The sequence below is a fragment of the Balearica regulorum genome, chromosome 1, assembly GCF_011004875.1.
Source record: "Balearica regulorum gibbericeps isolate bBalReg1 chromosome 1, bBalReg1.pri, whole genome shotgun sequence".
Taxonomy (NCBI): Eukaryota; Metazoa; Chordata; class Aves; order Gruiformes; family Gruidae; genus Balearica; species Balearica regulorum.
Genome location: NC_046184.1, coordinates 196,729,303 through 196,744,124, shown reverse-complemented (window position 1 = coordinate 196,744,124; position 14,822 = coordinate 196,729,303). Strand labels below are relative to the sequence as shown.

The 14,822-nt window shown below is 39.7% G+C and overlaps 1 protein-coding gene across 8 annotated transcripts in view; it reads left to right on the top strand.

The window, feature by feature from the left end:
• Positions 1 to 14,007, top strand: part of CDK8 (cyclin dependent kinase 8) — an 85,372-nt gene extending 71,365 nt beyond the window's left edge. For 7 of the 8 annotated variants that reach the window (XM_075742129.1, XM_075742135.1, XM_075742131.1 and 4 more), the window contains 4 exons: positions 6,621 to 6,718; positions 8,133 to 8,211; positions 8,331 to 8,489; positions 12,724 to 14,007. In XM_075742129.1, the coding sequence (XP_075598244.1) occupies positions 6,621 to 6,718; positions 8,133 to 8,211; positions 8,331 to 8,489; positions 12,724 to 12,849 (462 nt within the window). In that variant the 3' untranslated portion in view covers positions 12,850 to 14,007. The remainder of the gene's footprint in view (positions 1 to 6,620; positions 6,719 to 8,132; positions 8,212 to 8,330; positions 8,490 to 12,723) is intronic. The other variant, XM_075742130.1, reaches the window with a different exon arrangement.
• The last annotated feature ends 815 nt before the right edge of the window (positions 14,008 to 14,822 follow it).

Sequence of the window (14,822 nt, the reverse complement as noted above, 5' to 3'; positions counted from 1 at the left end):
GCTCTTAGATAATTTGCTGCTTTGCATGCTTTTATTAGCCTATTTTTTATTTTTTTAAAAAATCCTAAATGCCTAATTTTTTTACATATTCATTATTAAGCTTACATCTTACAGACTTAGAGTTCTGAACTACCTGTTCAAGTGTCAAGTTAAAGCTTTAGTATGTCTTCTGGTGCACTAATCCTTTGCAGCTTTCTTAGGAAAATTCCTAGTACTCTTACAAGAGTGACTTTTCTCTAGAATGTATAACTTTTTTTTTATGAAGACTCCAGTTAAAATTATACACTTGCTCAGCCCTGGAAGTCCCTGCGTTACGTTGTTTCAGAAATTACTATATTGGGCTTTTTCTTTTGTGCTTTAAAGAACATTCAAGTCTCTAAAATTCACTTAAATTCTTTCTTCTCCAGATATATATATAAAGTTTATCTAGTCTCTCTGAATGGACATTCTCCTTATCTTGATGTTTCCAACTCAGAATAAATGTTTCAGGCTAGAATTGTAAGGTAAATATATAATTTGGGGGCAGGAGTGAGGGAAGAAAACAGGAAGCTTTTTGATCTTGGGGATGAGAGGAATAAATTGGAGACAAGGGAAAATAGTTGAGGCCTGGGTGTCTGAGGACATGCAGCTGTTCAAGTCATTGGAAGCTGTACCTTCTCTGATGATCAGACCCAAGGAGTTTTAAGGACCTCTTTCTGTTAAGTACTTTTTCTTCCATATAAATTTTGGAATTTATCCTTCAGTCAGAGCATCATTCTTGTGGTGTACTGGATGAGCATTTTGAATGGGAGTTTCCAAGCAGATGAAATACACTGCAACTGATCTGAAGTAGGATGTATATTCAAGGTTCAGATGAAAAGCAAAACTATAACCAGCTGAATCACGGAATCATTGCAAGAAGTTACCTGGCAGTTATAGAATCACAGAATGGTTTGGGTTGGAAGGGACCTCAAAGATCATCCAGTTCCAACCCCCCTGCCATGGGCAGGGACACCCTCCACTAGACCACGTTGCCCAAAGCCCCATCCAACCTGGCCTTGAACACTTCCAGGGAGGGGGCATCCACAGCTCCTCTGGGCAACCTGTTCCAGTGCCTCACCACTCTCACAGGGAAGAATTTTGTCCTATAAACAGTCCCTCTCCAGCTTTCCTGTAGATCCCCTTTAGGTGCTGGAAGGCTGCTCTAAGGTGTCCCCGGAGCCTTCTCTTGTCCAGGCTGAACAACCCCAACTCTCTCAGCCTGTCTTCACAGGAGAGGTGCTCCAGTCCCCTGGTCATCTTCATGGCCCTCCTCTGGACTCGCTCCAACAGCTCCATGTCTCTCTTACTGGGTCCCACAGGGCTGGATGCAGTACTCCAGGTGGGGTCTCATGCGAGCAGAGGGGCAGAATCACCTCCCTCGACCTGCTGGTCACGCTTCTTTTGATGCAGCCCAGGATAAGATTGGCTTTCTGGGCTGCAAGCGCACGCTGCCAGCTCATGTTGAGCTTTTCATCAACCAACACCCTCAAGTCCTTCTCCTCAGGGCTGCTCTCAGTCCATTAATGGTTATACCATTATGCATCATTTACTATGAAGTGTCTCTGCTCTCTAAAGTTATAAGTTGGTGAAATACTAGAGATGTTTCATAAGCAAGGAAACTAGTCCTCTCAGCAGAGAGATTTTGAATTTTTGATGGATTTTTGTATCCAAGCACCATTGGAAGCCACTGAGCAGTCTGTATGTATTTGTAATGCATAAAAGGTTTATGTTGATATATGAAGAACTGAAGTGCTCATTAATCCAGTTTTTACTATGTAACTATTTATAACAGAGGTTCAGAAATGCATTTTTAGTATTGACCAAGGTGTTCTTATGTTTTAGTATGACAATACATACTTTGAAAAAGATATTTGACATAGCAAGTAGATAATACCTCATATTCCTATCAAAGCCTAAATAATATTTCTAAAAATTATACTATTAAGGAATTCAACAAGCAAAAAACAATGAACATGAAGTATCTGTAGAATATGGTGTTTTGAGTAGGATGAGGTTTGGATATAAAACCTCATCCTTGGACACTTAAGCAAATTGAGTGAATTTGCAGATCTTTCTCATCAACCACTCTAGGCAGATGTTCCATAAAAATATGCAACTGTGTGCATCAGAACTTACCTAACTTCATCATCTTTGAGAACAAACATGCTGCTTGTCCTCTACAAATTTGACTCGTGACATATTTGGAGTCTAAAGCTCTAAAATTAAGCTTATGTTGCTGTAACAAAATCTGAAAGCGGCGAATTATTGCTAGTGGTGAATAGCTGAGAAAACTCAGTCAGTTCTGCCTATTAAAATCAGTCACTTTAGATGTTCATATCCTACCTAGGTGATCTGAGGTAAAAACCTTTTCTGTGCAGCAACCTGTACAACATGGCCAGTGACTTCACCTTCAAGTAATGTAGTGCTTTTGCCCTCCCTCGATTGCTCAAATATTTCTTTCTCACCGCTCTTCAGTCTGCTGGCTTAACACCAAGCTTGGGTAAAAGTGAGTAGGTCAGGCTTTGCTGTACATTTGGATGGTCCATTAAAAGACTTTCTCTGAATGAAGCAGCTTCTCTTACAAGCTGTGAGTGCTCTGGCCAAACCGACCTGAAATTTCTCATCTGCTCTCACAGTCTTGCAAGTTTCAACACTGTTTTCAATAGAACAAGAAACTAGACACAAAATAATCATGTTAAAATAGCTTAAAACACTTACTGCAACCTTTTCTGTTCTCCCTGTGGTATCACGACAGGGTGATCACTGTTTGAATGTGTTCAGCACATTTGTATTTATACCAAAAAGCAGTGGTTACATTAAAATTCAAAATCAAGGTACGGTCCTTTTCCAAGCCACTGCTACCCCTCTATCCTTGGCTGTATCTGTTAGTACTGAACAAGAGGACCAGGAGGCGAGTTTGAGCGTGGACCCTTAACTGAACACACTGCTCAACTGCTACCTCACCTGCTCACTCCAGTTTGGACCTCTGCCTTCCTTCCCCTCTACAAAAACTGGTAGCAAGTGCGAGTGTTTTGTGCAGTTTGGATGATGTCAGTGTCACACAAGCCAGAAAGCAGGGTGTTTAGTAGTGTAGACATAGCCGTGTTCTTTTGTAGAACATGACAATGTTCTAACATATGTTCAATAACACGTAGAATCTCATAGATTGTGAGCTAAGTACTGTCAAGTTTATTGTTAATTAGCTCTAATAGGATCCTCTCCATTTTCTGCTAACTGTTGTCTGTCAGAACAATTCAGATGCCATTTAAAACCCCGGTCTTTCCAAAGTAACATCTTAAAACTGTTCAGGGACTGTCAAAATCGGAAGGTGTCTTAGGTTTGCACTCTCGCTGTTTGAGACTAGACTGAACTCCAAATGAATGCCTTAGGCCCCTCCACCAGACCCTGAACAAGTTCAGCAAATCTCTTGGTACCAGTTCTTCCAGAGATACTCCAAGATCTTACTCTTCCACAAGCTGTCTCACAGCCCTTTTACTCTCTGCATCAGAACGGATAAAAAAACCTGTTTACATCTACTATTGTAAAAATATGCCAGAACTAATAATTCCAGGACTAGTAAATCCAGAGATTGTTGTCATTGCCAAAAATGAAATGTTTGGATTTCCCAACTTGAATTAACCAGATTTTTTTTCTCTTTACTGACAGTCAGTCATGCACATGGTCTCTTTTCACATGCAGAACTGATGTGTTACATGAGAGAACTTTGGCTCCTTCCTGCTTTTGCAACTTACGTTTTTTTCTGCTTTCGTGATTTTTTTTTTTCTCCCTACTTAATTGTTTATGCCCTAGAAAATGGGTATGTGGCTGCTGATCCTGGTTCACTGAGTCATGCTTCATCTTCCATTTGGTTCCTTTTGATTACTTTGGTCCCTGTCAACTGCAGTGATTGTCCCATTCATTCTTGATATATCAAAGTCTACTGCATTTTTATTATGTCATTCAGCCAGGTAATATTTTAATTGAACAGTTTTTAAAATAGAAAATATTTGTAATAATAGGTGGAAGATTCACTTCTGTGCTGGCATCTGAACAAGGGGGCAAAACAGGAGTTTTGATCCCCTGGGTGATAATGGTTGCACAATCATTAAACTTTGCTTACGGTTTCTGGTTTCTGTTGCTTATTATGATGTTTGTTCACATCATGTCAGCATGTGATGGACAGCCATATTACCTAATTGCCAGAAATGATGCCAGAATTTTGCAAAGTGTTTTGATTGTGATGTTTTTCAGCGTGTTGGCAATTCTCTCATTTTTTTGCCTTCCTCTTTTCTGGCTCCTGGGATTGCTTTTTGAGCTTTTGAGAGAACAAGAATTGTTCTGTTCAAACTGATATTTTAAAAGACTACATTCAGACTGGGAGAGCTGAAATAACTTATTGTGAGTCTGATGATGTGAAAAACAAAACTGGATTGATGGTGGTAATACATATTTATTATATTCTTAACCATGTCATTAAAACTGAAGGCTGAGGAGAGAAAATGTACTTTCTAACTTTAGCTGCCTGCAGCATGGAGGTCTGCGTTAATGGTTGTATATGCTCACTTAATAGCTAGCGAAAGGGATGACCAGTTCAGATGTACTTCACGACACTGGATCGTTATAAAAAGGTGAATTTAATCCCATAAGAAGTATGAACAGCAAATGTGAAACGAGTATTATTTGCATATGTAGTTTCTGCCTATCTTCTTAGAGCCATGATTTTAAAAAAAGCTATAGGTTGGAAGTGTAGCATTTCTGTTACAAATCCTTCTTTGACAATGTATCAGGGTGTAGTTTTGCCTTGGATGCTGTGTTCCATAGTGAAACACGAAAACTCACTATTTTCCTTGTTCTGTGTAGTAACTGAAGCTCCTTCTGCCTGTATGCGTTGCTTGTCCAGCACAGCTATATTCCACAAAATGAATGCTGGGTGGATGGGAAGAAATAATGCACATACACCAAACCTTCTGAATAAGAAACATTTACTTTTAGAATGCATCACTGCTGTTTCAGTGCTGGAGTTAAATAAAATCACTCTGGTCTGCTATTCCTAAACCAGAGAAAAATCTTCACACTCGTGGAGAGAGCATGATGTTTCTAATGTGTTTTTTATTGAAAATCACTGTTGAGATGCTGCAGTGACAAATGTATAGAGTCCAGACAGCTTCTGAAATGTTTGCATAGGCACAAAATGAGAGCAGAAGAGTAAACCCAGTACAAACAGTAAAACCAGCTTTTAGAGTTACCTTTCAATCTTTATTGTTGTGCTGAATTTAGACTTCATGTCTGTTATTGGTATTGGAAGTTACTCAAGAAGAGTTTCTGGCTATGTATCCTAAGCATTTCTTATAGCATGTACTTCTAAGTAGCAATGTTTATAACTCTTTTTTATACTAATTTTTCACTTTGGTTAGGTCAGTTTTATTAAATTTTCATTTGTGTATTACCTTAGGATTTTTACTCTGCTGCCTGTTACTGAAACATCTTGCATGCTGGTTTGGTTTTTTTAAAGTTAGGCATTGGGGAAATACCTAGTGTGCTTCTTAGCCCCTTGTTAACACTTCCCAGTGAGAGTACAACGTGCTTTCTCAAAGGGTAAGGTTTTGCTGGTTTTTTAGTTGAACTGAGTTCAACTATTTTGTAAACTATTATACTTTGCCTTGTCTTCTGTATATTCATACTTTATGGTCATCTTCATTGGCTTTAACCAACACAGGCATTTTGGAAAGATTGTTTTCACGTAGTTGATACCTGATTGAGCAGTTGTTACAAAAGATAAAGGCCAAGGTCTTACACTGAGAGTGAAACAGCACCAGCGCTTAGGCTCGATGTACCATGCAGGAGAAAGCTTATTCAGCTTCCCTGAGTATTTTGCATCAGGTCATGCAAAAAATCAACTAAAATTCAAGATTTTGCCCAACTGCTCTTTTGAGCAGCATGTGGCACACAGATGTGTCCAAGAGTCCATGTTTGTCAGAATAAACAAGCACATACTGGAATGGGTGATAAAAAGTTTTCTGGCCAGGTGGGTTTTTTGAACATGTTGATTACCACTTTCTTTTACAGCATAAAGATTTTCTAAGGAGTGACTTCATATAACATCTTCAAAATACTGTGGATGACGATGGAGATGTACTAATGTGACAATACTAAATAATGAGCAATAATGGACATGGAATTGCTTTTGCTTATTAGTTGCGAAGCTTTATTTGAATTTAAAAGGATATGATGATGCTTCCTCTTAAGTGCAGTGTAGTTGAAGAAACCAGGCTAAATGCGTGCACTTTACACCTTCTTGGGGGAAGTGAACAGACCATTAAAGGTGCTGGTACGTTTTGGAAACGCTTTGAAAGTTTTTGTTAGAACATTTGTGACTGGAACTAATGGAGTGTCCTGGGCTTTGCAAGTAAAAATAGGTATTCTTTGATGGGAAATGGAAATGCTATTTTAACAAGAGAGAAGAATGTGGTTATGCCATTTATGGTTAGGGTTTTGAGTTCAGAGACACTTGTATCAGCTTGTCTTTCAGAAATAATACGATGAAGTTTCTGTAAACAATTTCGGTAATGCAGAGCTTTTTTATCTTTTGTTTTGTGCAGCTTCAGAAATTGCTCACTATGGATCCAATAAAGAGAATTACCTCAGAACAGGCTATGCAGGATCCCTATTTCTTAGAAGATCCTCTTCCCACAGCTGAGTAAGTGGTCAGTTTGTTAACCTATCAGTACATCCAGAGATGCTTTGGAAATGCGTGCTTTCCGTCTGCTAGAAATATGTTTGTGAATATTGAGCTAAATACTGTCTTAACAACCAAGGAAAGCTATAACCACTAAAATGCCATTTGTGGTTTTTAAAATTAAGTAGCATTCTTATTAATCTCTTGCTTTATGGAACTTTGATCCTATTAGTCGCAGCACTAATCTTGTTATTCACTGACAGGTTGATTATGCATGCTACAGATCTTTGTAGACAACTGCTAAGTGCCCGCAGGTCCACTTCTCTGCTCCAGAATGCCAGATGACACTCTCTAATTAGTTTACATTTTTCTGTCTTAGCCTTTGTTGTAAATTCAGTGGGTGGGGGAAGTCAACTCTGTCTCTGTGCTCTCATCCTTAACAACTTAAATCCATTTTCTGTAGACACTCCTCTTTTTTTTTTTTTTCTTGCACTGGGAGATTTATAAAAGGAAGAAAACTTAGAGACAATTAATTCATTAAAAATGAACCCATCCCCTACCCCACCTCCTCCACCCCCCCAAGACTAGCCAGAGTGTGTGGTTGCACATCTTTTTAGGAAAACTATTAGCATATCAGGTGCATGATTCTCTACCATTATCTAGGCAAGAATTTATAAAAATATGGTATGTATATTAATAAGCAATTAATGAAAAATGACATTATTTCACTAAAACCTACTGGGTTATTTATAGCAGCTCCTGACCTGTCTCTGTGATTTCATGTTGTCACGTGAATGATTTGCTTTTGCAGAAACTGCTTTTAGGACAGTGTTTGGCTTTTTTTTCCTCATAAGTTGGCATTTTAATGTGAACATATAATCAGTAATGCTAGCAGGTGTACAGAGACTTTATTATAAATCCATTCTGCTGATTAAGGGCAGATAAATATTCACTTGCACTAGCAGTAGCAAATTCATGTGGACCATGACATACGAATTGACGGATGAAATTTCTAGTTATTTTTAAACTTTGTTCCAGGTGGTTTTATTAATAGTGGAGTTTCCAGGAGTATATTCAGTTACTCCTGAGACTGTGAATTACGTTATAGCTGCATTAAGATAGCTCTTTGTGCCCTTGCAGGTACCTAACAGGTGGTATACCTTTCCAGCCACCAGTTTGGTCACCAGTTACCAGAATCCATGAAAACTCTTAGGAGTTTAAATTAGTGTATAAGAGGCAACTGAAGATTAAAACATAAATGTGAATACGTTTACTAAGTTTACAATATGATGAAAGTAAGACAGGGAAAACTCCACTAGGTACAGGCATTAGACTGTGGCTCAGGCAAGTTGAAACTAGCTTGGGTGAAGTATGAATCTTACGGGTCTAACCCTTCTGTTCTCAACAGTGATAAATAGACTTTTTTGGGGGGCAGTGTTTTTGCAGGTTGTCAAATCCCTTACCCAAAACGAGAATTTTTAACAGAAGAAGAACCAGATGATAAAGGAGACAAAGTAAGTACTAGAAGAACAGTATCATGATGCTTCACTGGCTTTCACACTATTTCCTGTTTTCATGTTATTTCATGTACTGCTTTTGAGTTGAAATTTTTCTTTGTGTTTAAACAATTGAGAAGAACCAGCAGCAGCAGCAGGGCAATAACCATACTAATGGAACTGGTCATCCAGGGAACCAAGACAACAGTCACACACAGGGACCCCCACTGAAAAAAGTGAGAGTTGTTCCTCCTACCACTACCTCAGGTGGACTTATTATGACCTCAGACTATCAGGTATTATTATTTGTTTTATTCATATATTGTGTGCTTGGTTGTCATGCTTACAATAGTGTTTCTTTAAGCTGAAAAAGTAATTCTGTAAATGTCATTGTAGTAACAGTATTTTTTTGGCATCTCTCAGATGCACTTAGTTGACGGTTTGCCTGTAAATTGATATGCTGATGCTTTTTAAGTTAGCAGTTTCAATGAAATCAGGATCAGAGATTATTGCAATTACTAATTTATTACCTTCATATTAGGGAATGCTGATTGTGGATCAGGAGCCTGTTGTGCTGTGCTCTGTATCACCTAAAAATACCATTCTATATTTGAACAAGCCTGTAATGCTGGGGGGCAAGGGATATCACAGTAAACAAGATGTGAAATAAGAATCTGAACAAGTGTTTTAGTTGGGGAAATGGATGGGAAAGCGATATTTTGGAAGACAAACAGAAAGACTTGATGTGATGCTGTCATAATCTCTGTTTTTAAGACCAAGGGAGATCCAGGTTGAGTAAGCCCAGTATTACAGATCTGAAGAGACAAGTGAGGTGGTGGCAATCGAGTGAGGAAGAGTAGGAGGGGTGTAGGAAAAAAAGCTTGAGGAAAACTTGAAAGCTGTGTTCTAGCCTTCCTGCATTTGAGCTTATGGTCAAACATTCGGAAATCAGAAGAGTCTGGAGGAGGAGAATATCTGAGTCATCCCAGGGAATGATACCTGAATTTGTGTGTTTGGATGAGGTTACTCCCAGAGATGGGGGAGAAGAGAGGACAACAGAACCTTTAGTTAATACAAGCCAAGGAATTACAAAAGAGGAACAGGGAAGACTTTTTTCAAATGACACGCATAGGAATAACTAGAGAGGTGGCAGATTTTGGAAGCCTGGGGAGTAGATGATCTCAAGAGGAGGCATGCTGGTGAAAATGTTAGCCTGCAGGAACTGATAAATACTGGTTCACATGGAGTGCGTAGTGCAGAAGGCCAGTTGGAAGAGAGTCTTGGATGGAACCCCAGGACATTGACAGCAATCAGTTTTCAAGTTCTTCTCCTTGAACAATAAAGATTTTTAGAGCTGTTTCAGACAGTGGTCAACCTTAACTACAGTGCTGCAGTGTGGGGTGCCTCTGAGTATAAATATGGTCTGTCTTTTAGTTGGGTTGTGCATCACAGAGCACCCCTTTACAGGAGATTCATCCCATTCAATTTGGCAAGCTGCAAATTTGATTGCTGTTTGGGCCTTTTAGCTGGCTCCTACTACTACTTCTGTTAAGAAGGCAAATGCAACTCTTTCTTAATCTTCCTCTCGTGTTCAGCCACGTATCTGATGAGATTGATGCAGCGGTTGCATGTACTGTGTCAGGGAGCCCCATTTACATGCCCTATTTACACACCCTTCACCTCATTTTGCTACTGCAGCTTGGCAGTTTGAACACACTTTGGCTTCCACTTCTGTGAGCAAGAGCTGAGGTTTGCTAGTTGAGAAGTGAGAAGACTCAGATTGCTTTGGCAGGAGTTGATGTTGGTTTGTTTTCAGCTCATGCTCATCAAAACTTTCGTACTCTCAGATGTCCCTCCCAGAACTGTAGCTGGGGGCAGCCCTTGTCAACAAATGTAAGTTCAGAATACTTTTGGCTTCAGATGGTGATAACTGCTACTTTGCTATCTCAGGAGCTCTTACTGGTAACTTGACTGCTCCTCACTAATCTTTTTGCTGTCTCTTTAGGAGGTAAAACACCTGGTTTTCAAAAAAAAAAAACCCCAAACAAACCAACAAAACCTCTACAAAACCAAAACATCTCCCCTCCAGTCTTGCAAGAAGGCAGCAGGTGGATTTGTTCCAGTTAAGGTATCTGGAAAACATGGTAATCAAAGGGAGGAGATCTGAACTTGCTGGCACTGGAACAAAAGAAGTTTGAATTGCCTGTTGGTGGTTTCGGAGCTCCTTGAAAAAAATTCCTCACGTTTTTTGCTTCTGATCCTGCAACTTGAGGAGATGGCAAACAAATATTACAATACAGCCCTCTGTTTTAATCAAACACCTGTTCCTTTGTTCTTCGTTTAATTTGCTCAAATTCCCCATATAAAGCTTGTGAAGAAGGGTTGCCATCTCCTGGGCAAGACACACTAAGACAGTTTCTCCATCCACTCAGAAGTCAAATTAGTCTCTGCAGAGCAAGTTGACCTTGTATCCTTTTCTGCCATGCATAAAAATAGTAGACGCATGGCACACAGTCTTCCTTGCGTTCTCATTTAAATCCACAATGTGATATTTCCAAAGACAATGTGACTGAACAGGCTGGAGCAATTCCACGACTCTGAGCTTTTGCTTGTGATAAACCTCTGGGTGTTTAATAGTATTTGGAAAGGACTGGATATTCACATTTGTTCTTCAACAGAAGCCATTTGTGGCACTGGGTGTCGTGAGAGAATCTGATGATTTTCAGTTGCCTCCATCTTAAAATAAGATCTAGTTTAGAAGTCAGGATGCAGAAAGTGTTTACAACTGAGATGAACGGTCAGTTTTTAAATAGTTAAACTTGTGATAGTTTCCTACACACAGGAGCCACGCTTGGGCAAAAAGAATATTCAGGGATTTTTGCTCTGTGAAGTACATCCTATATTTGTTATATGGAGAAGGGTGATGCAGAGTTGTGGCACTTCTTTTGGCGAGTGACTTGGTCCATCTGTGAAGAGTGAAGGGAAATGCCACAAAAGTGCAGTCACTGCTTTAACGCTGCAGTTCAGCAGTGCTGGTTTGTTCCTGCCAGCACCAAGTGCGGGTCCAGACGTTTCTTCCCCTTCGCACTACACACCCCTAGAGAATTAACTCAGTCCCATGAGCATACATTACCAAGTGGAGTTTGCCTTTTGATTTCTGCCATCACCTCAGCATCCTGATTATAGCTTCTGTTCTAAATGCCAAACGGCAGGAAAAAATTAATGGTGGTGGTGTTTATTATTTTATAATTTATTTTATAAAATATGTAAAGTTAATTTCATATTTTATTTTTTCAGGATGTTGGGTCACCATACTTTTGCCTATTCAGGTCCTGGTAGCAACCTAATATTCCTAATCCTGGAATATTCACCTTCAGGATGTTTCCAGACCTTTACTAGAAGCAGCTTTAGCTAACAATCATAATACATCTTGCGGTATCAAGAGTTAGAAGTTAAATAGCAGTTTCTAAACACTACATTTTTCTGTGTGTGTGTAAACCTTAACATAAACGTAACACAATTTCATTACATTACTATCCTGTTTTAATTTAGTGACCTGTTAAATGCTACTAAGTGGTCATATACTCAGATGGAAAATCCCACATGCAGTCCATCTTTTCCTTTATGATGTGTGATGTGTAAATAACTTTTAGGCTAAAATTGAAGTAGGCAGTTGCTGGTTTGCTCAGTGTTTATTGCGGTGATGCATGCCCCACTCTATAAATAATTTTAGAAATGCTGGGTGAAAGGGGCCACTGGAGACCATCTTAGCCCAGTCTCCCACTCAAAGCAGGACTGTTGCTCATGTTAAATCAGGTCAGCTATGGCTTTGTTCAGCTGAGTCTTTAAAACCTCCATAGTAGAGACTTCACTGCCTCTCTGGGCAAGCTCTTCTAGTGCTGTACTAGCCTCTTAGAGTTTTTTTCCCTAATGTCCAACCTGAACCTCCCAAGCCACAGCCTATGGCCATTTCCCCTTGATGTATCTGGTTCCACTGAGAAGACTGTGGCCGTTGTCTTTTACAACTACTGGAAGGAGAGTTAGGCTGCTGCTAGATGACGCTTTAGCCTAAATGCAGTGCTCTCAGCCTTTACTCCTAGGTCATACAAAAGGGTGGCAAGCATATCCTTTGTGTAGGAAAATCTCCGAAATAAACGCAGAGTGCCTCATCAGCAGTAAGATGCACTGTCAGATCTCCACCCCAACCTCCTTCTCGGTAAAGGGAAGGGAGCAAGTGGAGAAAAACCACAGCTGTGAGCGTTGGTAGCCTTCTGTACCATGCAGGAGGATCACAGGAGGTAATTAGGATGGATACCGAAGGGTGGTAACTGTCACTTTCTAATCTGATATTCCTGATGGGCAAACCTGCCCCTGCTGTAATCAGAGTAAGTGAAAAGAAGCCTGGCAGTGCAGCCGCTTTGAGACTGTGTGTGCTCAGTACCTCTTGAAGAAATAAATTGGTAGGTGAAACTGTCTTGCGATGTACCTGTTACGAAGGATTGCGTTTCCTCTGCTTTTACCCCTCTGCAGCGTTCCAACCCCCATGCTGCCTACCCCAACCCCGGACCAAGCACATCACAGCCACAGAGCAGCATGGGATATTCAACTACCTCCCAGCAGCCGCCACAGTACTCGCATCAGACACATCGGTACTGAGCTGCGTCCCACTAATGTCAATGCACTGTTGCTAATGCTGCAGGACTGGCTGCTGCCTGCCTGGAACCCAGCTTGGGCCACGAGAATGTACTGTACAACCACACCTCCAACCTGTCCGATCGCCACGATCCACCCCCTTCCACAGAGGGGAGTAGTGGCTCCCGAATTGTACCTGTTTTTGGGGTTAGACTTGAAAAGAAAGTGCTAGCACAGTTTGTGTTGTGGATATGCTACTTCCATAGTTTACTTGACATGGTTCAGACTGACCGATGCATTTTTTTCAGTGACAGTCTGTAGCAGTTGAAGCTGTGAAATGTGCTAGGGGCAAGCATTTTTGTTGTCGTATGTGGTGAATTCTCTTGATGTAACAACTTTATCTGACCGATAGTACACAACATCTTTGAACTGGTACTTGAAGCATACAGTATATGTTACCATGGCAAAAAAAGCAAACTAACCGTGACTCTGAGACAATTTTGATAGACGTTTATTTTTAGTGACTTTTGTGGGTTGGTTCATTTTCCACCTAGATCAATGTTTTATGACCGACACGATTGCTACGATGAGATTTTTGTTTAAGAACATGAAAACGTTTGCGTTTTTTTCCCAGCAATTACAAATGTCCCAAAGATTGATTTCCAACATAAGTTTCTGTTTTTAAATCTATGACTTGACTGGTATTAAAGCTGCTATTTGATAGTAAAATAAGTATGTTGTCATTGATATAAACATGTTTGGTTCAGCAAACAAACTAAAATGATTGTCATAGACAGTGTTTTATTTTTTTTCCTGTTGGTGTTAATGATTTGTGAGCATGCTTTGGGATTAAAAAAGCATGAATGATATTTCCTAAAAAGGTGCGGCATCCATTCAGATATTTCATCATGATTTTTGAGAACCAGCTTGGTGTAGTGGATTTTAAATTTTGTTCAGTTAATTATTTTTTTTTAAATGTTCACATGTTGTTTAGGGGTGCCATTCCTACAGCAGAGGATCAAGGTGTTAGGAGAGCCTTAGAATTTATGAGGAAAAACTTACATACAATGTACTGTATCAAACTATTTTACATGAATGACACAAGTATTCTGAATTAAAAAAAAAAAATCAAACATTGTTAAAACAAGGTGTTATGTAATAAATTTATTTTTCATAAATCTGCATATGACCTTTGCCTGGTATTCCTTTTTATCAACAACAGCACCCCACTCCCCCATCGTACATCTATATCGGGTTGAGTCCTGAGAAACAGCATCTGACAGGAATTCTTCTTGCAAGTGAGCAGCCTGCCATTAACTGCTGAGAAGGATTTTTTTATTATTGTCTTTAAATAGGAGAAAAAATAGCGTGCCTTCATAAAACGTCGTTACCCTTGTTGCTACATGTAGCTGATCAGCTGGAGATACACTGAACGTGGGTTTATTACTACCTACATTTCATAGATCAGACAGCTCCTTTTCATCTACAAAATCGAGAGATGTTCCTGTCTGAATAGTTCTTCTAAGGTTTCTGTAACTCATCTTGGTGTCTTATACCACACCATGATTTTATGACATAAATGTATGCAGGATTTTTTTCCCGCAAGTGCTTCACGTAGTGTGAATATCAACTAGGATGAGCCATTCGAATGCATTGAGCTGCTGGTGGAGAGCAAAAGAAAAACCAAATAGGTAGCCAGCCGGCAATGCAAATGATGTTTGAGGTGAAGACAAAATTGAGCGGAGTAGAGGTTTAAGTACTCAGGAGACTTAAAACTAAATAAAAAAATCTGAGTGCGGTTTATGCTGCTTTAGTTATACTGTGATACCTTCTTCATTTTGACATGTGTTGTCCAAATCTGACTTTCCTCAGTTTCTGGAATAAAAATAAAGATATAGGTGGGAGTGCCTTAAACGTCTTTTTATTTTTCAAATGAAGCCTTTGTTGGTCCTTTCCTTGATTTATATGTAGGCTTTGACCTTGCCTGTCTAGTATCT